The following is a 26,879-nucleotide window of genomic DNA, read 5'->3' on the forward strand; positions in this document are numbered from 1 at the left end:
TCTGAAGGGTAAGACCAGTTTATAAATGTGTTTGAAATCTATGGTTAAAAGGAAGTGTAATAGATTTTAAAAAATGACAGTGTTTGGGTATAAATTTGAAATTGACGACACCGATAATTCTGTTTTACTGATCAATCCGACAAACTCCTGTTATAACCAAAGCAGACTGAACTCAGAAGACGTGCAAGAAGTATATCCCACCTAAAAAGTCCAGCAATTACATTACAATTACATCAGATAATATTTATTTATATAGCGCCAGCAGATGCTGTGGCGCTGTTACAATAGGGAACCCTAAAACTACTTAATAACGTTTACAATCAAAACGCAAGAGCTGAACTCCGGGGCCTACCAATAAATCTAATCAACTTGTTACCTACTTGGTTCCTTCACATTTCTGGCTCCATAAATAACACAAAAACACTTCAAGACTACAACATATATATAGTTCTCAGCCTTCAGGATCTTCCCCTTAGATAAGGTTGGACAGATATCCTGGATTTCCGAGGACAGTCCCTATAGAGGCCTTTCTCCCTGGTTTGCTACTTGTCCATAGAATTGTCCTCTAAAGTTTGTGTCTTTGGGTACATTGGAAAGATAAAAGCAATTTTAACTTAGGTAATGACGTATAATAATATTAATATTAATATTTTTTTTTAATACTACCCTAAAAAATAGCATCGCTGATACTGGATGTGAATTCGTTATTTGTATTATTCGTTTAGACAAAACAAGTTCACTTCTGATGATACTTCATTTATTAGGGATACTTTGCATTCCACCAAATTCGAATGGTCGAAAAATATTCGAAAATGCATCTTTACCTAAAACCTGTTGGAATCATAGAAAGCATTAAAAAAAGCCCATTTTTATATTTTTAAAGTCTTGGATCCCAGGCAACTGGTAATATGGTGCAGACCTGCCAATGGGCATGCAATCTAGCTATGGTGCTAGAGAAGTTAGGACGAGTCTTGAAAGTCAGCAGACGTTGACGCACAAAGCAAACCAAGCCTCAGTCACCCAAGACTGTGTCTTAACCCCTTAAGGACAATGGGCGGTCCCGAAACGCATTGAAAACAATGCATTTTGAGCCCGTACATGTACGGGCTTTGTCATTAAGGGGTTAACTATCTCTTGTGTGTCTGATGCCTACTGTGTATACAAGAAACGACGCTTAGAACTAGGTAGATCGCATACTATGTCAACTGCAACATCTATGAGAACCTTTCACTCAATACCTAAACAACGAGCCAATTAAGAATATGTACATGTTTGACGTGTTGCAAAGCTATGAAGTGGGGAAGGCTTGAACGTCGCCTGAAATTCCTCCTGAGATTCGAATAGAACTGATTTACGAACTATTCCACATCTTGAACCAGCCTTGTTGAATAAAGAAAACAGGTGCTACTGTAGGTCACGCAAACAACGGCCCATTTGGTTGGGACTCCCACCCAGGCAGAAGGTTAGCAGTCTTAAAGAATATATTTAAAGGCGTTGTGTTGATTTAACATCATGATAAATGTGGGTCACATTTGTGAAGGTCTCCAAGATCAAAGGGAACGTCTAGCAGGTGCTAAAGCAGTTTCTCTGGCAAGTCTACTTATTTTGGGTATCTTAATGGAATTGTTTTCCCAAGGCCCCCTAAAATGATTGGGCAGAGATAAGATATACCATTTACATTAAGGCATTAACACAAAGTTTTAGGATTCATTTGGACTTAACAAGGTATTTGGCAGTGAAGATTTATCATCATTGAAGAGCTTAGCTGAAAATATGGGGTCATGTTGTCATTATCAAATATGTTTCAGGGGCATCATGGCCAACAGAAGTCTACGTGAAGCCCACTCGTTTCCATATAATTACTGAATGCCACAATACACGTCATGTCCATTCCTGGGAATTCTTATGGTTTGTCCTTGATTTAGGATTTTTGCTCCAACCTCGGGGTGAGGGGGCAGATTGTCAGGGTCACACAGCCTGAAGCTGACTCATTCATATTCTACATTGATCTGATGATAGCTAAGACTCCTCATTAGTGCTTTTGCTACCAGTATGTTATGGTTGATATTCCTGTTTGAATGCATGTTATTCTATTAAGTGTATCTTTAAGGATGAGGATCGGTATTAGAGTCATTGGATGAGTCGCTAAGAAGAATCTGCACGACGGGCCGTTAAAGGATTAATATTTAAAGCGTCTCAGGGTTATTTCTTCATAAATCCCCTCCATAGGTTCAAATGTTCAGCTGCATTCCAAACCCTCTTTTCGGTAAAGAAACCCTGTTGTACACAGGATGCTCCATGATGCAGATATGCCCCTTTTCAAAATCACAATTTGGGATTAAAATTTATATATTTCACTTAATGTTCTTAATGTTTTAAATTCTATTACGTTCTGGTTGTTGTGTTACAAATATTAACTTTGTTTTTTTTGTGTTTTTTTTTCTATTTTTCCATCATAAAGCACGGAGGTAAGTGGAGCATTAGTTCACGCTTAATCAAATAAAACCAGAGGTATGACTGCACAAATATCTAATTTTTTTTAATTTTTTTTTCCATTCTAGAGAAAATCTAAAATACCAGCTTCTAGAAAGCTTCTTTTAAAGGTAGGTTGATAACAAAAATATCCACCCTAACAAATGCAGAGTGGTATTTAAAAAAAAAAAGAAAAAAAAAAGTGTTGGATTATTAGAATAGAAATTTACATATTTGAAAATTAGGTGCATTTTAGAACTATTTAAGTAAAGTTGGTAATTATAAATAAATATGAATATAATTGGATAGATTACATTTGATTTACAAATACAAATTCTTTCTTAAAATGTTGATTGAACTCCACCTAAAATGTTTTTTTTTGTGTGTTTTTTTTAAACAATGGTTGCTTGAATCCAAACAACTTTCACAAATAAAAGTTACGTTAATTACCATTTATCAGTGTTGAGAACAAGTAGAGTAACAAAATTGCCCTTTGGCCTATATTAAATTCAAAAGTCTGGGTTATGATCTCAAAGGCGATTGGCTGTTTGGTTGGATAACATATTTCAAGTTTGCAGGTTTCTGGGGTTTTTCGAGTAAGAAGGGCTGAGCTTAATTTATTGGGTGAAGACACTTCAAAGAAACCTCACTTATTTAACTATCCAATATACAGGGCCATCCAAGCTCTCCTTGTAGCAGAAGACCACTGTTGGTGGCTCTTCATCATGTATGGGGACGTGATGGAGTTGAAACCACAATTCTCCTGCAAACTCTCCTGTCAAAACCCACTTTAGCAAATAAATCCCATTGTTCATGGAACCTAATTGCACATGGAACCTGAGTGAGTGTTCAAGGAACCCAATCCTTCTGAGCTTGCCTTGGGATAACAAGGCCCTTTGTTATCTTAATCCATATAATACTTACCAATAAGCTTTGATGTCTCTTAATTTATAAAACTGTATTTGTAAACAACAGTCCTGTGAACATAGAATCTTTAATTATGACCAGTTACAAAACTGTCCTAGAAATATTTAGACAGGTCTATATCTGGTGGGATCCATGTTTTCTTCATTCCCACAGAGATGAGTTACACAATATTACCACCCATCTGCTATTCACTGAAGGGGTATATATGATATTTTGGTAAATGTCTGAATTTACTACTTAAATTTGTATTTGCTTTTTGGACCATAAAATTAGACACTGTTCGTATAAGAACAGTGTCATAATAACCTTAAAAAGGTTAACCTCTTGTTAACAATTGATGTGCTAGGCAAGAGTTAAAATACTAGCATTTGAAATACCCTGGGGTGTCTAGTTTTCAAAAATATGTGGTTTGATAGAGGTAAATTGAACTGACCGGCTCCAAAGATGTCCCAAATAGAACACCGGGGGAGAATGACCAGTTTTGAAAAAAAAAAATGGTTTTAAAAATACTTTTACCTACTGCCCTTTAACTTGCAAAAAAGCAAAAACGTAAAAACATTTGGTATTGCTAAACTCAGGACAAATAGAATCTATTTAGTGGGTTTTTTCATTAGCTTTTGTAGATGAGTAAAATATTTTTCAAATAAATAAGAAAAAGTGCGTTTTTTTTATTTTTCAGCATATTTTATACTTTTTTAATAGTAAATTAGGAAAAAAAAACATTTTAAAAAAGGTAGTTTACGAGAAATTAAGTGATTAGAACTAAAACATTAACAAAGATCATTCTTCTATAGTCCAAACATGTAAAGGTGTAAAATTCTGTTCAGCGATTTCTTTATTTTGAATGATATGTTTGAGCAGAAGAAATATGACAGTGGCTTAAGGGCGGATTAAAACACCACATCAGTTCTGCTTTCAACCCCTGACGGGTTAGCGGGCGTAATCATGATAACGCCCCTTTTCACAAAAATACCTGAAATAAGAATTCCTTTTATGGGCACCTGTCACTTTAAGACATTTATGCAGACTGAATAATATAACCCGTTTCATCCGCTGTATAAAGATGACAGGGTGACTGCGCACTAATTAATCAAAAAGTTCTACTGTCTTACTATACATTTTTTTGTTTTGCATGGACTGAAATGCATGCATTGCTCTTTAATGTCTCATTGCCCCGCCCCCTGTCTGTTCCAGCGTAAGCAGGATGTGTTCTTAAGTATGCTGCCCACATAAGCACCCTTACCCCTGTAAATATTATTTATAGCTATAGATTAGTGAATTATGAGTGCTTTCTGCCACATCTTAAGGTACATTATAGCCCTTCGATTTTCCTGTGTTGTTGTGTGTTTTAATTTTATTTTTAACTCAGACTTTTTTTTCGTTTGCCCTTCTGATACGTGTCCTTGTGAATTTTTGGAGTGCCTCGCCTGCAACACAAGTCAGCTGTCTGCAGCTGTGAAATGACTCTAGTGTTCCCACGTCCCCGAGGCACGGTCTACTTAATTTGTATCTAATGCAGGAGACACGAGTAGTAGATTCCGTAGATAACATTGCAGCTTAAAGGGCTTTTGTGTTTTAAGCTTCACTTTAATAATAATAATTAATTAAATAATATTAATAATATCCTAAGATAAACATTTCCCATAGTATTCAATAGAATTAGATACTAGTAAGTACTTGAGTTCCTTTCCAGTCTTCAATTCTGCAGATTCTAATCAACAAGGGCGTTTGTTCTTCTTATATGAATGGCCATGGCATATTTGTGTATTTGTAAGATGTTACGTATGACATCATAGCATGTGCTTGGTTATCACTAGACTTGGGCGCTGGCAGAAAGTACATATTCGTTTTCGTCAAGCTGCGCCCATGGCCATCTTCGTATTCGACAAAATTCGTCCAACATTTTTTCTTTCTCGGAAATCCCATTGTCTGTCCGGGTTGCCATGGAAACGTGAAATAGAAGAAGTTGAACTAAAATGGCGAGGTCCTGCTCTTCTTAGTGTAGTTAACATGGCGGCCATGGCGAAGAAGGAATGACCGAAGATTTTCGTATTGCGCACATTCATTTTGTTTTGTCCAATGTTGCATTTGTTTGTTTGTCATACAGACAAATTCGACACGAAAATGCATTAGTACGAAAACAAAAATATGAAGGAAAGATATTTGTTCAAATAGGGACACAGTAAATCACAAAACCACCAAAAAATAAGATCTCAGAGACCTCCTAATTTTTTTTTACTATTTAGGAAAGCTGTCACCATTTCATATGTAATCTTATATTGGCAGACTCTTATGCTCGCAAAAGCAAGTGAAGATCTGGAACAGGAGAAGAAAGAAGCCGAGGAAGAGAAAATTAGAACTCTTTCACAAAATGTTCCTCCTTTGCAGTTCAGTGGCCTTTCCCTAAAGGAGATGCAGGTAATAATTGTTTTGGACATGCTATCTTAATGATTGACAGCTGGTGATTAACACAACCTTTACCGGTAATGACCCAGAGGTGGCTATTATTGACTGTACCGGACACTAACTAGGATATTTGAGTATCCACTAGTAAACTTAGCAGTTGGGCTCAGTTTTCAGCAAATATATGGGACAATATTAACCCTTTCATACAAGAGAGGGCTGGTACCTTCTGGCCCATAGGGCAGGCAAAGTCAAGTGGCCCAATCAGGTACTTGTGCCCCCTGGCAACTCGCACGATCACTGGCACATACATTTAAACACTCTCACACATACACACTCATGCTAACACACATTCCCTCTCACACACACTTTCGCAAACACACACATTCATGCTCACACACAGAGTTATATATAAACATTCCAGCTCATACACACTTACACATTCATGCTCACAAACACACTTACACACACTTTTTTATATACACTCACTCTACCATACATACATACATACTGACTCCCTACCCCTTTCTCACCCCCTTACCTCCAGCCACAGCTTTTAAGGGAGAAGCCTTGCTTTTATCACAGGGTCACATAACTTTGAGTTATATGACCCCACTGCGTTTCCAGCTCTCCGGGCCAGTCTAGAATTCTTTTTAAACCCGTCCTTTGTGACCGGCCTTGGGAGGGCAAATGCTTTAATGCTCTCCAGGCCAGCTCACCCCTGCTTTCATAATTGTCAAAAAAACATGAAAATTAATGGGAGTTACAGTACAATCCAACAAAACTATTATTTTTCTTACCTGCAATATATACTATTTTAAAACTGAAGTACTTTAATTGCTGTTTTTCTAAAAGTATTTGCCTCTAAATAAGCGAACATTGGCAAACGGTTTTCTCGTCTTGTCCCTTTGTCTTTAGGAATTATGCACAAAACTTCATAAGCAAATTGATATCGTAGACGAAGAACGTTATAATATTGAAGTCAAAGTGAAAAAGAATGATCTAGAGGTAATGTATTTCAGTGTGAGATACTAAATCTAAATATATTGTAATTAAGAATAAAACTTTTCATTTTAACTTCTTGGGGAAGACATATTGAGAGTTACGTACATAAATTAGTGGATTTTAAAAGGCTGCCTTGTCACCATAGCAACCAATGAACTAGTCGGGTTTCACCAGAATTAAATAAGGAATTACTGCAAAAAGCTGTTTTTTATTATTTAATAAAATATGTTTTTAAGTCTTCAGAGGAAATGTGAAACGGATAACTGGATCTGTTTACTGTTTATATCTTTTTTGTTACAGTGTGATCTTCCCTTTTTGTCAGTATTAGTAGATAAAAATGACTCTTTTGTCTGGAAATTTTAATCAGTAGGTTGTCATGGTTGGATGTAAATGCATTTCATCAAGTATCATCCTCAATTCTTCCAGATCGAAAGCTTAAATCAGAAGATTTTTGACCTCAAAGGAAAGTTCAAACGCCCCACTTTACGCAGAGTCCGTATTTCGGCGGACGCCATGCTTAAAGCTCTGCTGGGGTCCACCCACAAGGTTTCTATGGACTTTAAAGCCAACCTGAAATCAGTGAAAAAGGAAGATGAAAAGGTAATGGATAGCTGGTGACCCTCGGCCATACGATACGCTGTTATTAGTTTTTTTTTTACTCATTTGGGTTTATGAATAGCAGAAGCTTATTTGGCATTGGCCTTCAATGTGGAGTCAAGGAGATGCAACCATAACTCTCCTTCAAACTCGCTTGGTAAATCTCTCTTTACTGCATAAACCCCTAGACTTTGTATGTTTAGTTAACTTAGGGGAGAGGATTAAGAATGCTAAACAAGTTGGGGTAAATTCACCAAAGGAAGGGTTGTCAGGAGAGATTGAAGGAGAAGTGTGGTACCAGCACCAGGAACAAGGGCTGGTCTGGCCCTGCAAAATGCATAATTCAGTGGGTGAGGAGACTTTGAAGAACTCTCACTGATATAAAGACACATTATACATGGCCACCAACTCTTCCTATAGCGGAAGCTTGACGGGGTTGGACCTTCATAGCGTAATACAAAGTCAAGGACTTCAACAGCAACTCTCCTACAGACTTTCCTGACCCCTCTCCATTTGGGAAAGAGAATCCACTGTTTTATAAAGTCATTACTGTGAAGGGTAGTCAAGATGTTTAAGGTCGGTTTATGAAGGTATACAACCTGTTAAAAACAAGATAATATGGGGACTAAAGAAGAACAAGATTGGTTCTACAATGTTTTCATTGCTAGCTCTAACAGCTTGGTGCCCAATAGGTCAGCTGTGCCACGGTTCAAAGGATTAAACCATACATCAATTTATAGTCCCTTTTATAATTACTGACATTTATTTTTGAAAGATCAAGAATTACTAGTTTGCGTTTGTTTTTTTTTTAAATAAAATCTTTAAGACGCAAGTTTGTTGTTTTGTGTGCAGGAAAAAGCTGTTGAGGTCACTGACTGGCGTAAGAACATCGAAGCCATGTCTGGTATGGAGGGCAGGAAGAAGAAGTTTGACACCAGTAACGTATAATCAGGTAATCACAAAATGTTACTCCTGTGTCGGGAATGTACAATGTGGAGGTTTTCATATCAACCAATTTGCTTATGAAAGTCCTGGAAATGTAAGCTATTATTTACTGTACACCAGGATATACAGGGCAGTGTTTCTCATCTGTGGCCACCTGCTTGAACCCTCTCATTCTGGTCAGGGAAAGAAACAAGACCCTCTTTTAGTGACATAGGTGGCCAACAGAACATGGCTTTGTCTGTACAAGTGGCTAACATAACATGCAGCCACAGAAAAAGACCCACCTTTCTGATGCTGATACAAAGAGTCACAGGCTGAAAAGTGAGTCATGGGATCTCTAGATGTAATGTATGTTTTGATTTAGTGAGGAGGTGGTAGATAAGTGGAACAGACCTCCAGCATGAGGGGTAGAGTCTAATACAGGAAGGGACTTTAAAGATGCATGGGATAGGCAGCCTAGATGGGCTGAATTGCTCATACCTGCCATCATGTTTCTATCAGTTCTAGTTTTGTCATTCCCCTTGAATATATGGACTGTAAGACGCTCTGCATAAATTGATGGTGCTATAGAAAAAAAACATATTATTATTATTATTAATAGTAATAATAATAATAATAATAACAGATCAGATGAGGGAATGAGGCCTGAGGTCTGGCTGTATGTTATCATTGTTGCCCCTGTGTGGTTAGTTGTGGAACTGCAAGGACATTTTTTAAAACATTTTTCGCTCTCTTCTGGTCCTCTACTAGGGATAAAACAATGTTCTTGTTTTCTTTCCTTCATAAAGGAGAAGTACTTATTTAGACTGCAGTTCCACTTTAAGTGTCTGTTACAAATGTCTGAACATATCTGTTATCATGAGCTTTTAATAAGAGGATTAACTGGAACGCCTGGAGAGCTGGGGAAATGATAATGGACAATCAACACTTCTTTGATTAAAGCACTTTAACATTTATGTGTCTGCTCGACAAGCATACAAATGAATGGAGGGACGCCTTACCTCCCAAAGTAATAACTGCGTGCACCTTGATCAGTGCCAAACATGCTTTACGCGTTTCATCTGTTGGCTCATAACTCATAGATAGTTCATTTCAACTGGGATTATGAAATTATAAGATGGGATGATTCTAATAAAATTATAAGGTGACTCAAGACGAAAGTCCCGTTTATAGGTAAATATATTTCTTTGATCATTAAATACAGTGGTGATCTGAACCAGAGAAAAGGTTAAAAATACAAATACGTATTGCTTATTTTAATCTCTAAGCACCCGTTGGACAGCGCTGCGGAATATGGTGGCGCAATAAATAATAATAAACATTTGTTTGATTTACTAGTTTGAATACAGTCTTGAATTTGATAAAATGGATCTGTTTGATTAAGACCGAGACATTCTATTTTCTTACAAGGCTATACTGCCTTGTAAGAAAATAGAATGTCTCGGTCTTAGAGATTAGTGTTTTTGTAAAATAACAGAAAAATTTCACAGCTATGAAAAACTTTGTATTATGTCAAATATCCCATATTCAATATTTTTAAAGCTCGTAGTAGTAAAAATAATTATTATAATAAAAAACATTGTCCCCTTTCAGTAGAATAGCCTCTGTATTGAACGATCAACATGACATTGTATCGAATGATTAAACTAATATATTGCCCCTTCATTCCTTGTACAAAACAGGGCAAGACTTGTTTTTAATTGGACAGTACTAGTTATTATTATTATTTATTGTTTATATAGCACCATCATATTCCATAGCGCTGTACAATGGGTAACCAGGACATAACAAGTAGTATGTAACATTTAGACTTACAGAGCTTAGTTACGCATCCCCTTAATATCTCTTGCAAATCACACGTGTAATTAGTGTTCGGGGGTCTATGGCACATCTCTTAAAGGGTTAATAAAATCCACCCTTTATTTTCTAGCAATTTGCTAACATTTTGAGCAACTAAGCCTTAAAGCTGCCTGTGTCCTAAACAGTTAACGCATTCTACCTGGGTCTCTGAAGTCTGTTTTGTCATGATTAAGCAGACGTAATGTAATACTAATTAAGCTATTTGTAATACGGAATTATCCAGTTGGACGATTATTTTCCCCATATGCTTGGAAACTGATGAGTAACTTTTATATTTGTTACTCCGTTTAGATAACCGCTATGACGCAGCTTTTATGAATAATATGTTCTTTATTGTTCCAATGAAATTAGGTGGATATGTTTTAGCTCTGCAGTAAATCCTTACTGTAATGCCTTGAGGCAAACTATGGAAACAAACCAACAAAAAATAAAACTCCAATCTGCAGCGGATAGCAGCATATTCCAAATTAGCCATGTGTTGCACAGGAGCATGTTTATGTACTCTCATGCACCAGCGACACCTAGTGGTTGGAGGATGCAATGGCTATAATGGAAGTATATTACCTTACACTACTCAAAAGGTGCATTTAAGAGAGGATTAAGAGATAGGGAGGCAGATGGGGCATTTAGATTTTTTAAATGGTTACAGTCATGGGGATGGAGGCATAAGAGTGTGGCATTCCCAGCGCCTCGGGGGGGGGGATGTGTTAGCAATCCTCAAGCGGCATACCGCAAGGAGGGGCTCCAGGTAGCCGGAGCCAGAGAATTCCCACTTATGCACATACATCTCTCTATTAGTCAATTATTAATTAATTATTCATTAATTAATTTAATACTTTGTCCCACTTAGTATATTCAGAATTCTGAGTACCATGATGTATCCAGAGTATAATCCTGATATGCAGATGCATTGAATAAACCATATCTTTCCAGTAAACTATGGGTTAAAGTATCGGACCTTGTGCCTTCACACATTACTGTATTGAATGTTCCCTGCAGCTCAGGCCATTAGCTGGCTGTGTGACACGGGGCAGCTTATCAGGTTTCAGCTGGGCAATTCCAGTGTTGTTTTTGACCTTGACTTTAGATATTAAATTTAAAAACAGCCTCATAACCTGCCTTCTCTTTACAAATAATCTAAAAAGAGGTGACACTTTTTCAATACCATGCAAACATAGCGCCTATAGTGCATCTATTCCTACTTAGTAATTATTATTAATTTTTATTATTATTTATTGTTTAATGTAGCACCATCATATTCCATAGTGCTGTACAATGGGTAGACAGGACATAAGAATTAATATATAACATAACAATTAATAAAATAAGGTGGTGAATGTTTTGCAGGGTAGAAATCAGGAAAGATCTCCATATGTCTCTTATGGAGGAGAGAAAAGAAAGGAGACATTTAAATATTTAACAAACTGCATTAGGGAAGTTCATTTTTAAAAGAGGAGAAAAATGAACAAGATGTCTTAATCTAAAGGGTCAGAGTCTCAGACTCAATGTTAGGAAGTTTTAATTTACTGATTGGGTCAGTAGATGTAGAAGTAGATGAGTGGAACAGCCTCCTAGCAGAAGTGGTAGAGGTTAATACAGTGAGGGAATGTATACATGCATGGAAAGGGCTTTTGGCTATCCAGAGTCTAAGACAAGACTGATTAAGGTTCAAGTCTGAATAATAGGCAGACTAGATGAACCGGATGGCTCTTTTTGCCGTATAATTCTGTGTTTCTGTGTTATAATTTTTTACTCTTGTTTACTTTGTACCACGTAGTTAAGTACAGAAGGTAGGTGGTCTGAAGTGGAAAAAAAATGAACTAGGGTCAGATGTAAATAAAGCAGGTAATTGGTTTCAATAAATAGGAAGAATATAGAAAAAAGCGATGATTTTGATTTGTGATTTTCGTAGTTGGATTCATCTTTTTTTAAGTTCCCTTCTTTGCCAATAAGTCAAGAAAATGTTATTTTTTTTACATAGTAACAAGTAACTTTAGCAACTTCACTGATAATAAGTACAGAAAAAGTAAAGACGGGGCATCTACACAGGCAGCTCTAGCGTGTTAACTGGTGATAAAGCCCTCTGACGCGTGCACAACAGATAAACATGACAATGCACACGTATTTCTCAAAAACAAGTGAAATAAACTCAAATCTACTCATTTTCTATATGTTGGAATAAGAAAAGGCTGAGCTACTAAAGGGATTGTCCAGTGTCCCGGTCAGCCACATCCACAATTAATGCATATTAAATTATTCTTTATTATTCTGTCAATTATTCTGTATTATTATTCAGAACCAAAATATTTTTTGTTATTTTTATCATATGGTTGTTAAATCTTGATTCCCCTTTCCCACATTTGAAGAACCCACACAAATTATACATACTTTTGCTCAAAAGAAGTTGAGCCTTCTTTTACAATCGTAGCAATACATAAAACATAAAAAATGATCATTGATAAAAATAAAAAAAACTATTCTAAAATAGAAAAAAAAATGTTGTTCTATACTGTAAGTGCCAAAGGGCCACATCTATGCTTTACATATTACCCCATATCACATATTTTTTTAATACGATTCACTTAAGGTTTGGGGGTAGTGATTTTTTTTCTTATAATGGAGGGGATAAGGCATTGTTTTTGCAATGTTCCCAGTGCTTTGTGGCTCAAGATCCCTTTGGGGAATCTCTCATTCATCTTTCATGCCAGTGATGTCGGATTTAATTTTTTTCCCTTAATTTTTTTCCCCCATTTTTTGGAAGGGGGGAGAAACTCTGATCTGATTACACTGTGATCAGCAGACAGGGCTCTATGTCCCTGATTTGCCAATTCTAATACCGTAATACAGCAATCACACTCCTATCAAGCCAAGGTAGCCAGTACATGCTGGAACCTGGGGAGGATAGTAGTGTGATTACAGCCGCTCTATGCCATGCTACCACCACCACCCCCCTTACACATCCATGCTATCACACACACACTCATTCACAAACATTTAAAGACTCATTCATTCCATTAATCACACATACTTGCTCAAAAACCCTTCCCCACCCACTTACCTGAACTGCAGATCTCCCACTCGCAGACTTCTGCAGGGGCCCGGCTGTGCGAGCAACTTCTCTGGCCCCGCCCCCAGAGGAAGGAGGGGGGAGGTAGAGTTATGTGAGGACTGTGCTAGCTTCCTGTTCTCCTGCTGCTAGTAGCAGAGACGCTGCTAGCGACCAAAGCCCGGTAAGCAGCATGGCCCCAGCAGACATTTTTTTGAGGTCTGATTAGAAGACGACCTCAATTATAAGACGAGGGGTATTTTTCAGAGCATTTGCTCTGGGAAAAACCTCGTCTTATAATAGACATGCCATGCATTTGTAAAAGCGACCATATAAAAGTGCATAAGATGGTTGCAGTATCACTTTAAGGATAGAAATGCTATATATTATACAACCGAACACTAAGCCAGAAAACCTGCCCTAAAGCCCTTTGTTAGCTCTGTCTGGCTTACAAGACATCAAGTGCCCAACCCTTCGTTAAAGGAAGTTACAGAATAATTTTCAGATTAAAAATTTGATTCAGCGCCAACAACCCTTGGATCTTGAAAGGTAAGTTACACCCAAAGCCATTGTAAGAACAAAAGGGTAAAAACACTGATCATGCACACCCACTGAAAGAAGAAGTCAATGCAGAAAGAGCAACATACGTGTCCTCACAATAGTCTATGTTGTATTGGGTAGATCGATCTATTAAAGGGAAAGGCAAGATTTTTTTCCCATAATGTTTTTTACCGCATTTACTTTTCCCTTTAGTTACTTTTCCAGCAGTTGCCCAGGCACTGAACGGAGGATTCATGTGGAGGAGGCAGGACACGTTGGTAGTTGGTGCTTGGTCTTGGTGCACCCTACTGTGGACGTTGTTATGTGTCAGCTCTGGAAGCTTGTACCGAGAGCCAAAAACACTAGATAAAGAATGACATCATGGAAGGATTTTGTATCAAACGTAATTCTGATGCAAACTTTAAAAAGCTCTCTTATCACCATAGCAATCAAATGCGTGTTCCTGTTGATTGGACCGGCAGTGTATTCTGTAGTTGGCTAAACAGCCCCAGACTTAGGGTTGCAGGTCACTGGAGGCAGCGAACCCTCTTTGGCAAAAATGGAGGCATATTGTCCTAGTAGGTAATTAGGCTCTCCGTCGCGTCTCTGGTAAATGGGCCAGTTACAAAGGATATATCCCAAATCCACCCATTTACACTATGGAGGACTGTCCGAGACATCACGGCGTCCATAGCACTCTGTTCCCAGTTCCATTGGTCTTTTAAAGGCAGAGCACTGGCATCTGACATTGTATCAGCCATTGAATGGAGCAGCTTGGGACAGTGGCCAACATCAACGAATCACTGGATTTGATAATATTATTGGTTGATACGATAAGACCACATATCCCTCTTGATACAAACCCCTATTGCTTTTCTCCTGCCGTGAGGTGGGTTGCAAAATACTCCCTGGACCCCGGTGAAAGAGATCCACAACCCACCCAATTGACGTGTGATCCATTTGGCCTTACAAGCAGAAAACTACAATGGTATATTTTGAACTGATGATAGAACACTATGTAACGGCAACTACGTCTATGCTTCTTCTGGCATAATCTCAGGCTGACTGCAACTGATCAGAGGTAAAATGTGGTGGCCATCAGTACCAAGTGAAATGTATATACAGTATGTCCTGCAAAAACTGGAAGTGTCGTTGGGTGCATTAAGACATCAGCAAATGAGCATAAAGTGTTCCCGTATGCTTTCATGGTAGCCAACGACCCTTTTGAAGGGTGTGAAATTGCGAGCTTTTCGCAATAAATCCTGCGGTAATCCCTTGAGGAAAATACCATAGAAATCGGTGTTTTGTTTATACGTTCCTACTTCATTGTTCTCCTCATCCCTGAAGCATAATGTGTACCACCTCCAAAGTTAATTATTAGTTATAATTTCTTTTGTTTTTCATTTGCAGGTCGGAAGAAAAAAGAAGTTCAAGTTTTTGAAGATTTGTCATATGCTACAATATACACTGATTTGTTAGACTCTAAATTTAAGTCCCAAAATGCTCGAAAGTCCTCCAGTTTGAATAATAAAAATGTGTTTATATGTGTTTCGATATCTGCTTAATTAATTTTTAATTACACCCCAATAAAACAAAGATTCATTATCTTAATGCCTTTTTTTTTTAACTCCAAGTGTAAAAAAACTGAATTAAGTTAATTGTTGGGTGTTGAACCGAGTAATTGACGTATTAATGGTAGTTAATTTTTTTCAATCCCAGAGGGCCATAATCATCAGACTGGAATAGTTAAACATAACAGTTCCGATTTGGTCAGGACAGTCCCAAAAGCGGGATGTGTTTTCCTACGCACAATTACCTTGAACCAAATCTCAAAAGCCGTTATTGTTGCCCCTTTGTATACACAATAGCTGTTTCGTGGCAAAATATTTTTTATACATACATTTGCTAGCAATTTGGCCCGAAGAACATAAAGGTAACATTGTACAACCTACTAGAAGGAGACCATTGTATGTCACAGGACTACTTTATTACTATCTTTCTAATTAGTTCTTGCCCTAAAATTTTCTAAAAGATAAACAGTTTTACATAGAATTAAAGTGAGGTGTTAGGTAAATGAAGCATTGCCCTGATGTAATATGTGGCCTTGTGCCATAATATCACAAAAACACTTTGTCTTGATCAGGAGTCCATAACATATAAAATGATTTTTTTTCTATATTACGCATCAAGCATTGCTTCTCTGCCTTTTGGATAAGATCAAGTCATTACTTGTGAAAGAGGGAAAGCTTAGTCCTCTGGGCATTAGGGCCTAGTGGGTTCTTGGAAGACCTAGATGCTTACAGAGCCCCCCTGGTTTGGTCCGCCAGGGAGCTTGAGCACGGAGCGGTGTATCACGTGGGGACATTCATTTCTTCATGGCACCTGGACCCTAAAAGTCCATCTTATGTTTTCACTCACTTATGGTGGATGGAGGAGAATTTTTATGAAACCAGCCATGGGCTGAAGCCACCTTCTACTAGCATGCTTTTTGGTTTGTTTTGGTGCTCATGTGAATTTGATTTTGTACACTGATTTTCAGCACACTGAAAATGCCACAGTAAATCTGGGTCCCTTGGTTGGTGGAGGGGGCCGAGCCTTTTGGTCGCTATTCCCCCTTGAAGACTTAAGTGGGTCCCTCTTTTGGGGGAACCCTAGAAGATCCACATGTCCATTAGTTTCATCAAGGAGGGATGGAAGGGGCTGCATATCCACAAGTGGGTAGTGCAGCCCCAGAAGAAGTAGATTGGGGTCCTAATATTCACTGTGGGCCTATCACTCTGGAGCACCAGTTCACTTTTCTACTAATGTAAAAATTATTCATAAAGTATGCATACATAATCAGAATTAGCAAAAAACAATAATTTAGTTTAGTAGAGACCACCGCAAGAAAGTAGGCGAATAAGAATGAGGGTGTGAAAGAGTGATGGACATGGTCAGCAACAATACTCAGGTAGGCTGTCACTTGGTACTAAGGGGCCCAAAGAAAGCCAAGAAAATGTTCCTCACACCATTACACCACCAACAACAACCTGAACTGTTTATACAAGGCAGGATGGATCCATGCTTTCATGTTGTTTACGCTAAAGTCTCACCCTGCCATCTGAATGTCGCAGCTGGAATCGAGACTGATCAGACCAGACAACGTTCTTCCTCTCTTCCATTGTCCAATTTTGGTCAGCCTGTGCTAATTGTACCCTCAGTTTCCTGTTCTTAGCTGAAAGGAGTGGCACCCGGTGTGGTCCTCTGCTGCTCTAGCCCATCTGCTTCAAGGTTCAACGTGTTGTGTGTTCAGAGATGGTATTCTGCATACCTTGGTTGTTTGAGTTACTGTTGTTATTCTGTCATCTTGAACCAGTCTGCCCATTCTCCTATTTGTCCCAGAAGCAAGAGATGAGAAATATTTTCCCTGCATGATGGAACCAACAAACCCCAGAAGTAGTATGTTTTAGAACAAGGAGGTCCACTTCTTGATTCACCTTTACACTTGAGGTGGGCCCCATAACCATACCCAGGATCTCTCCCGGTTTCGCCTGGAGACTTCTGGAGAAGAGCTACTTCTCCAGTTCGATGCCTGAATCCTTTGGGTCACGAGTGCAGGAACGCCCGCTTCAGTGGGACTGCCTACTGACATTAGCAGGTAGACCTGGACGAGTCCTGCAAGGGTAGGCTCTGGGTAGCTGGAGCCCAAATGTTCCCAGGTATGCCCATAACAGAATGCAGCAGTTTTCTTTACATTTCTGGGGGTGGCGGTGTTCTGATTTAAACTCTGGTTGACTCGAGTAAAGAAGGGATATTTGAACCTGTGTTGGCACTATTCTATGCTGGTACGTGCAGGTCTGTAATAGAGTTGAAGGACACCAAGCTATGACATCAGATCTTGTGTACCAAAAGGGGCATATATCTCCTTGCTCCCATGCTAGATCATTAGGTACTGGTACTAGAGATGATGTGTACCTCCTATAACCCCTTGGGGCGTTATGCCAGCTTCATACATGAAGTGTTTTTAAGTGCATGCATATAATATATCACATTAGCCACACATAATATGCTCCGTTTTATGCTGGGAAGGTCACTACCCAGCTACAAAAACTGCAGATAGCATTTCACAAATCTCAACTATATGCAAATGATGTAACGGTGGATATGTCACATGATAATTTTAGAGAAAAACCACTAATGATTTGCGATTGTAGGACCTGATTCATTCTAAAATCACCATAAACCCTAACTAGCTAATGAGCAGATTGATGTGTCATTTTCCAGGACGAGGCCATGTTAATTAGGCTTCCTGTCTATCAGCCATCGGCAAACTGACAGCTGGCGTTAAATTAGCACTCCATGAATATTACTCTTTTTAAGACTTTCCAGCTGTAAGGATACCTAAATTGATTTAATAATATTGCATAAAGCTTGTGTTTTTTTCACATTATTAAAAAAACTGACGATGAGGAGACATTATTTAACAGAGAGGACAAACCATGCAGATCCAGAGAACAGGAGGTTAAAGAGACGCTCCACTGTGCCAGACAGCCACTTAAACAATGCACACCGCCCAACAGTCCTGGACCTAAAATCAGAACTGCCCCAGGTAGCTGCCCCACTGTCCCTCCTTTGCAGGCACTGGGGAACATGGTGTGGTTGGGGTAATTCTCTGATCTCCCCTGACTGCCCCAGGGAGATGAAAAAACAATAGAGGTCTGTGCTGTTGGAGCTTCCACGTTACCCCTCGAGACTGTTCGCGTATGGTGGTCAGATGGGCATGCCCCGCCCACTTCTACAAGTGGCCCTGCCCTTGCCACACCCCTAACAGTGAAGTCATATTATATACTAAGTGTCAAGCGAGGTGTTTCATCTGATAGATCTGCATGGGTAATATATATATATATATAATGTTTTGAGACACAGGAATGATCCACTTTAAAGAGAAATGGCTGCATAGTGGGCTGCCAGGTATAAACTTTTTTGTACTCCACACAGCCCTGAGGGGATTATGGGAATTGTAGTTCTTTAGTTGGCTAAACGTTCCACAGGTTTAAATTTGAAATTAAGTGTGAGACCGGTTGACAGAAGAACGAAATAAAATATTAAGAGCAACTCTTTATTTGTAAACTAAGTCTGCCGACGAAAAGGAAATAATTTACAGTTCTATGAGTCACTATGACATTTTTCTTCTCATTAATTATACAGGCCTTTTAAAAGTTAATTTATTTATAAGCATGACCTCTTTTGACTCATCCGTTGTATTAGAGCCAAGTGCCCGCGGCAAGTGTGCTAGGCTTCTTGGCAGCAAACGGAATACCACTAATACGTTTAGTTAAATTATATTCGCAGCATGGAGAGACTTTTCCGGACTCCGTAATACGACATATTATTTTCTGTTTTTTTGACATTGCTAATGGTTAGAAGGACTGATTTTTCACCCGAGGATCCACCCCCACACCGCCGGTTCTCCCCTACACTGATGCGCTTTCGATAGAAGATCTATTGTCGGGCAAGGTTCAAGGTTCGATACGCTTAAAATTTGTTGATAATCGTTTAAATGAGAACATCCCCATTCAACAGAGTTTCAAAGCAGCGCTTTCAGTCTTTAAGGGCCTCATCATAAAGGTACAGTTGATACCCCTAAAAATGAGTTCCTCATCGGTAATGGCCTTTACGCTTGGGCAAACCCCCTACAGATTGCAAAGGAAAAAAACCCTGTCCAAGAAGGTGGGACTAGCACAACCAAGAAAGGGGGGGTCTTACATATTCTGCCCTGGTGTAAGAAGGGAGTATCAGAAGTTAACTCCCTCATTCCATTATACAGGGAAAGATTTCCATTACCATCAGATAAGCCCTGTCCACAAAGGCACTCTTCGAACAATCATGACTAGCCAAGGGAGCTGTAATACCAGTGGAGGTCTGTACTGTTGCCATTGGAGGGCTGGCACCTTCTGGTCCAAGGGGCAGGTAAAGCCAAATGGCTGATTGGCCCCTTGTCCCCATTACTGGTAACTAGTATATAGCCCCTTGCCCCTTCACATGGCCACCTTGTGATGCTCTGACAAGGTGGCTCTAAGGCAGACAACTGACCCCCTTGCCTCTTGCAGCACCACCCAACACAGGTGCCCTGAACTGGGCGTCTAAAAATGATGGCGGAATGTTTAACTGCAGTACGTTCTGTGTGCATAGTTTAACCCATCACTGGACCAAATCAAGGGGGCAAAAAGAAATCATGCATTTTAAAATACACTAGGACTTGTTAATATACAGTAAGGGAAGTTATGTTTTCATTCAGTCTGGTCATTAACCTGGCCAGCATCAGAGCTGAACTTTCTTTCTAATTAAAGACATTTATACCACGTCAGCTAGTATTCATCAAACAAGAATGCTGATTCCAGACTTAGGTTTGTCTTCCCATGGCATCAGACAGTGCTAAAACCTCACTGTCCGCATTTCACAGGCAGGAAAGTATTTGCTCAATGTATCTGTGAAAGAAAAAGAAATGACTCAGACTAGAAAAGTAAGCAAAAAAACGCAAAATGCACCGATGTACATGTGCATTTAATAAACACATACTTAAAAGGACATTAATGTCACTTTTGAAAGTATATATTTTTGTTTAAAACAAACATTCCTCATTCCCCATATGCCTACCTGTGAACTCTCCGGGTTTTGCCAGGAAATCTCAGGGAGAAGCCCTGCTTGTCTGGTTCTCCGTGTCTACCGTCGTTTCCTCCGTGTCGCGGGAGAGGGGTCCTGACATGACCCACTTTCCCTTTAAATGGGGTGTTTCCCGCAATGTCAGTGGGCAGGCCTGACTGCGTTTCACAAGGGTAGACTCCGGGTAGCCGAAGCCCGTAAATTCCCAAGTATGACCACATGTAAACTTCCATAGAGAGATATATATTACCATGTTCATTAGAAAGCATACCACCACAAGGAGTTTATGAAGGCAAACTGCTAAAGAGAAGGGTGGTAGTTGGCCTTTCTAAATCTAAGACTAGCCCAAGGACAGATTAAGGTTTGAGTCATCAAAAAATGCCATCAAATTCTATGAGCAGGTACCGCAATGAAAAAACAGTAAACATATACCGGTATTAATAAAATTACAGAAGCAGAAATATAACCAACCATTCTTGGGAGAAACTGCCCCAGATGTACCTAAGATCTTGCCCGTTGAAATTACAGGCTGGCATACTCCATGAACAGCAGCCTCTTTCCAGGGGTACCATCCACAAGGTAAGTCCTCGAGGCTGGTGACCCCAGCTCTTTGCCCAAAGGCAACTAGCCTCCACACTAGGAGTGTCTACAATCACTAAGTCTACAATCATCACCTGAAACAAAACAAAGAAAGGGTTGGGAGGGTAGGGAAGCAATAACATGTGTGCTTTTCAAAAAAAGGAGGGAGCCCAGGAGACGGGCACTAATAAAACCTTCTGACTAATTGGGAAAAGAAAACTATGTTGATGTCCAGAAATGTGTACAGTTTCCATCCAAATTAGTCACACAGGAACTTTGCCGACAAATAATGTAAACATTGTTCCTGTCGAGAAAACAGCCTATGTGGCAATAATGAACATTTTTCGGAGCTCATTATAAAAGGAATGTAATCAGCAACACTTAGGAGGTGGGCTAAACTCCTTACCCACGGAAACACACAGAAAAGATCAGGTCTGCAGAAACAGATTATTTACTGATCCATCCTTTGGTCAGTGTAGTGTACATAGAGGAGATATCCACCATACGAGACCCCCGTGTAGGGAGATGAAATGCCAGATGCGTTTCGTGCTTAATGGTTGACCAGTTGGGACACCAGCGGTTACTCCACATCTGGCAGCACAAGGCGGGTAATGATAGTAAAAATGTGATATTAAAAACATTAAGAAATGCTAAACATGAACATACATACTTTATGCTACCGTGTGTGTTTTTTCAGTTGTAAACCCAGTTGTAAAAGAACTATTCCATCTCATCCATTTTTCTAAATCATTTAATTTTTATTGTGACCTACTTTGCATTACCATCATACCTGATGGCCAGCGGCCATGTGATGATGTTAAGTATGGCCGACAGCTGGATATGCCCCACCACATGCTTCATTTTTATGCTTATGATCCAGCCGATGGCAGCATGCAGCTGGAGGAGCAGTTTGGGTGTGTGCGGCCCTGTCAGCTTGTGTGTTCCCACTGGAAGTTTTGCGGGAAGTAGAAAAGTCACACGCTGTTGGACAATATGACGTACTATCTGGCTCTAGTAACGAGAACTGTCTGAGGATCAATGTTCTTTAAAAGAATAATTAAATTTTCTATCTTGAGACATTTAACTTCACAATTCCAATCAAAACAGTCACTGAAAGTAGAGAGTTATATGGGCTGAAAGATGTATTTTGACAGTACTCTGGACTCTTTTGACTCACTTATCCAAACTATGGAAATGCTTCGTTTCAAAAAGTTCCAGTGCTGATGCATTGGAAATAGTAAAATGTAGATCATTTGTTTTTCTGCTTTACAACTACCATATGGGCATTTTGATGTAAATTTAATTTCATAGCAAATAACAAAAATGTAAGTATGAAGTAATAATGGAGCAAAGGATGGACCCAACTGCTAAGACTGCAACTGGGTGATGGAAGCAGCCTCTCACAGCCATCGCTATGTTTTCCATTCATCTTACAATGTTTTTATCTGGGTGAAACATTCTAGGCTTGATGACATGCTAAGTTGCCACCGGCACGGACAGTTGCTAGTAGCCGCTTGGAGAGAAAGCATGTATAACTGATGGAATTTCACTGAATGAAAGGCATGATTAAGGCAAATAGTGTTGGAACGTTACTGCAAGAATGCCGGCGTAGTTCAACACGAAGTCCTTTATCACATACATTATGTACATATCTGCAAGCACATAAACATGTACAGAAAATCCGATGTTTTATCTTATTTTTTTTGCTTTTCCATGATTGCTGATGACTTGCTGCTGTAAAACTGTGGCTTCCTCCCCAACCCGAAGCTCATATGACACATACCCAAAATAAGTAAAGCAAAAGCACTGCTTTAATCATTACATTCATTGAGCATACACAAACATTGAAAATGTCACTTTAAATAAGCTTCCCATACCTGACAAGGACCCCATACAGGGGAGTTTCAGGACACAAATCTATAGTGTCTTCTGAACCGAGGCAGGTTTCATCTGAATGTTTCACAACCTTCTGCAATACATTAACACAACATAAAAAAAGAAGAAAACATAGTGGAAATAAAAGCATAACATGAGGAGAGGATTTCACAAAGCTTTATGCCCTATGTTACATAGTCTTACCACCCTTAGCCGAGAGATGGGTGGATTTTTTTCACGATCTTCCAAGCTCTGTTTAGGAGCCTAGAACCCGAATAAGCTCTTGTCACGATAAAGAGAAGAAAACTGGTGAACACAAGCAAATAGAAAAATGGTGGGAATTTGGATAAGAACTGCATGATCATACAGCAAATAAGGGGATAAATCTTCCTAGGGAAACCTGAATCTTATATACTCTACCTGAACCTCAAACATTTTTTTCTTGCATATAGTAATTTTATTCATTATCTGTAAATCTTCACATATTAGACCCACATTAACTTGTCCCAAACATGTAATAATTGCCCACCTGCCAAAACCGTACCCTTATCTTAAAGAAAACGTAACATGGTCTCCCAAATCTGCCTAGACTACACCCAAAATTCTCTCTTAATGCAGATTTCCCTACCAGGAGATGACTATAAATGCTATATAATAAAATGTTTATGAAAATGTGGCACTGATCATGAAATTGCAATGTGTTTCTAAACAGGAACAGCGCATTTATTGGTGATATTTAGTTTACATTTTTAGCTTTAGCCAAGATGTGTGGCATAAATGGTCATAATATACTTAATAAGCTTCCCGTCCTTATGTTCTCTCCTTTGTACATCACATCAATCTTACAAAGGCTTCCCATACTTCCCAAGTTTCCCTCTCGATGAGAAACAATCCCTTTATGAAAAGATTCCTTCATTGGCTATTTCAAATGTTAGGAAAGATGTCCTCCCCAACCAATCAACAACAATTAGAAACTTAACAAGTGTTTGGACATTTAGTGGATTTTGTTATTTCAGTAACACTAAGCACACAGTCATGCACACTAAGCAGACACACATTGGCAGTGAAACAGATTGAATTGCACCGTTTGGTTACCTTAAAAGTAGCATTGTCCTTAGATGCCACCTTTCCCACAAGCCAGCTCATCAAATTTTGGCCTGCTCAAGCTTCCCTGGTATATTGTAAGTGCTGTTATTGTGAAATAGACATGTCTAGGGGCAACAGCTCAGACAGGGACCTAGGACTGAAGCTTATCCTTAAAACCAGTCCTTGTTTACAACACTCACTATTGAGTTCCAAGTTGCCTCTGGAAGCAACATCAACACAATAAGTGTTCACCGGAAGTTTCATGAAATAGGTTCTCAAGACCGTAAGGGCCACACAAGATTACAATGCACAAGACAAGCCTTGGCTGGGGAGGTATAAAGCTCACAGCCATTGGACTCTTGAGCACAGGAAATTGTCTGAAGTGATTAATCTCATTTGGGATCTGGAAGGCTGGGTTGCACAGATGCTAGGAAAACACAACTTGTCTGACTGCAGAAAGTATTATTAGTATGGGGCTGCTTTCATGGTTCAGGTCTGACCACCTTGCCAAATTTTACAAAACCATATACTGGAAAATATTTGATGGGTTGCTCCTGGGGTATGACCAGGGGTCATCATTTTATAATTCAGAACAAAAATATTTTCACAGAGACAGAAAATAGAAATTAAAAATGAGAAGAGGATAGTGTGACAGGCACGCCTTGTACCCCGGCTGGGTACAAGCGTTGGTTCTGCGACGCTTCCTGCCGGGACCAAAAGGGTTAAAACTGCTGCCACCACTAGACGAGGCAGTGTTCAGGAACTGGCCCGGTGTCCCTCCGATCGTAGCCCCACAGCTCGTCGGTCGACCTCCGCTCTCCTGGAAGCGACCGGGAATCCACAGGAGACTCCTTCTCCGAATCGTTCCTGAACCGTACACCACCACTTGTGGGTTAATAGCGGGAAAGGGGTGCACTGGTGTGGTCGATCCGAAGTGTTAAAGTCCATGGGCAGGACATGTGGAACATGGACAGGGGCGGCACATGAGAGAGGAGAAAGGCACAAACAACAATCACACATATATAGAAATCACAACCACTGATTATTAAAATGGCACTTATTAACCCTGGATGGTCATAATAACTACCAACATCCTCAGATGTAAAATCAATTAAATCCACAATCTCTGCATCCGGTTGTGGCGTACAGTCACATAGCTCTGGTATCGGATCTGGGTTAGCTGCCCAGTATCCCTCTGACTGCAGAGCCCAATACCGATTTTCCAGCTCTACCTCCTGCTGGACCAGCTTGTCCAATTCAGATAGCCATTGCTCCTGGGGCTGCTGTCCCAGGAATGGCATCCGTAGTTCCAGCTGGTCTCTAATCCTTTGTTTGGAGCTTGGAAAACACCGACCCCGGCGTATAACAGCCTCCTGGAGGGCGACCTGCCAAAGTGACCCTCGAACCTGTTGCCTCAGTTACTGGTATTGTTCCTCAGGCAGAATGACCTGCAGCAGCCCCTGGAATTCTGATGCCACATCCATGTTCTTGTCAAGGCGACTGAAGTCTGCCATCCTGTCTGTCAATCCCGGTAGAAAGGAAGCGTCCCACCGCTTGCCACCAAATGTGACAGGCACGCCTTGTACCCTGGCTGTATACAATACTAGCGAGGCAGCATTCAGGCAGCAAGGAGTCCCTCCGATCGTAGCCCCACAGCTCGCCGAGGCGCAGCTATAGGCAGTGCAGAGATTGTCCAGAGAAGGACAATAGGTGATATAGCGGGTCCCTGAAGCATTAGATGAGGAAAGAACACTTTATTGGGGAAACACACGGGCTTATATACCGGTTAGGTAAGAAAAAAAACATAAATCACATCCCCATATACCCGCCCTGCCCCGACAGTCCGGCCTCACGCTTAGGGCACCAAGCCCTGCAATGTCCGTATAAGTTTAGCCGTAGTTTTCGGAGGGATCCTGAAGGAGTGGACGCGATCCCAGGGGCGGTGATGGATAGCTCAGGGTCCGGATCGACCGAAGGGACCCGAGCGAGAACAGTTCAAAGTTTCCCCGGATGGACCGCGAGATAGCTGGCGTGTGTTCGACCTCCCAGTGACCAGGAATCCACCAGAGGCTCGTTCCTGATCCATACCCCAGCACCTGTGGGTTAATAGCGGGAAAGGGGTGTGCTAGTGTGGTCGATGGCATCCGGGAAACTAAGGGTTAAAGTCCGTGGGCAGGACATGTGGATCATGGACAGGGGTGGCACGTGAGGGAGGACAAAGGCACAAACAACAATCACACATATATAGAAATCACAACCACTGATAATTAACCCCTTAAGGACAATGGACGGTCCCTAAACCCATTGAAAACAATGCATTTTGAGCCTGTACATGTATGGGCTTTGTCATTAAGGGGTTAAAACGGCACTTATTTACCCCGGATGGTCATAATAACTACTACAGATGGCACCAATTGACCCGGGGCCGTCACAGATAGGTCAAAGAGAGAGAGAAGAAACTGCTGGAAATGTATGAGACAATAACAAGAAAGAATAGAAGAGGAAGAAGAGGAAAGGAGAATAGCTAAGAGAAGGGAAAGAGGAGAGGGATGGGATGAGAGAAAAGAAGAAAGATGGGAAGACAGACAAAATAAAAATTGGAGAGTAAAGACACAGACACTCATACTAACAGACACCCAAACACTGAGACAATCACATACACACAAACACTCACACTAACATACTCACTCACACACATATTCAGATACTCATACTAATACACATATGGGCACTCACACACACCAACTTAGATTAACACATACAAACGTTCATACTAACACCCAGGCACTAACACACCAGACACTCACAAATATACCCAGACACGCACTTCACTTACCCTACCTGAGGCTTTACCCTGTTGTCAATGCACCTCTTTATTCTGGGATTGTCCCAAACAGGAAAG

At 40.0% G+C, this 26,879-nt stretch overlaps 1 protein-coding gene across 1 annotated transcript in view; it reads left to right on the top strand.

The window, feature by feature from the left end:
* The window catches only part of LOC128492842 (troponin I, slow skeletal muscle-like), an 18,452-nt gene extending 3,073 nt beyond the window's left edge, over positions 1–15,379 (top strand). The window contains exons 2-8 of the mRNA XM_053465558.1: positions 1–17; positions 2,564–2,603; positions 5,686–5,817; positions 6,721–6,810; positions 7,234–7,407; positions 8,257–8,356; positions 15,206–15,379. The exon at positions 1–17 is cut by the window's left edge and continues 22 nt beyond it. Of these exons, the coding sequence (XP_053321533.1) occupies positions 5,692–5,817; positions 6,721–6,810; positions 7,234–7,407; positions 8,257–8,352 (486 nt within the window). The 5' untranslated portion in view covers positions 1–17; positions 2,564–2,603; positions 5,686–5,691 and the 3' untranslated portion in view covers positions 8,353–8,356; positions 15,206–15,379. The remainder of the gene's footprint in view (positions 18–2,563; positions 2,604–5,685; positions 5,818–6,720; positions 6,811–7,233; positions 7,408–8,256; positions 8,357–15,205) is intronic.
* The last annotated feature ends 11,500 nt before the right edge of the window (positions 15,380–26,879 follow it).

Source organism: Spea bombifrons, chromosome 4 (assembly GCF_027358695.1).
Source record: "Spea bombifrons isolate aSpeBom1 chromosome 4, aSpeBom1.2.pri, whole genome shotgun sequence".
NCBI classification, from domain to species: Eukaryota; Metazoa; Chordata; class Amphibia; order Anura; family Pelobatidae; genus Spea; species Spea bombifrons.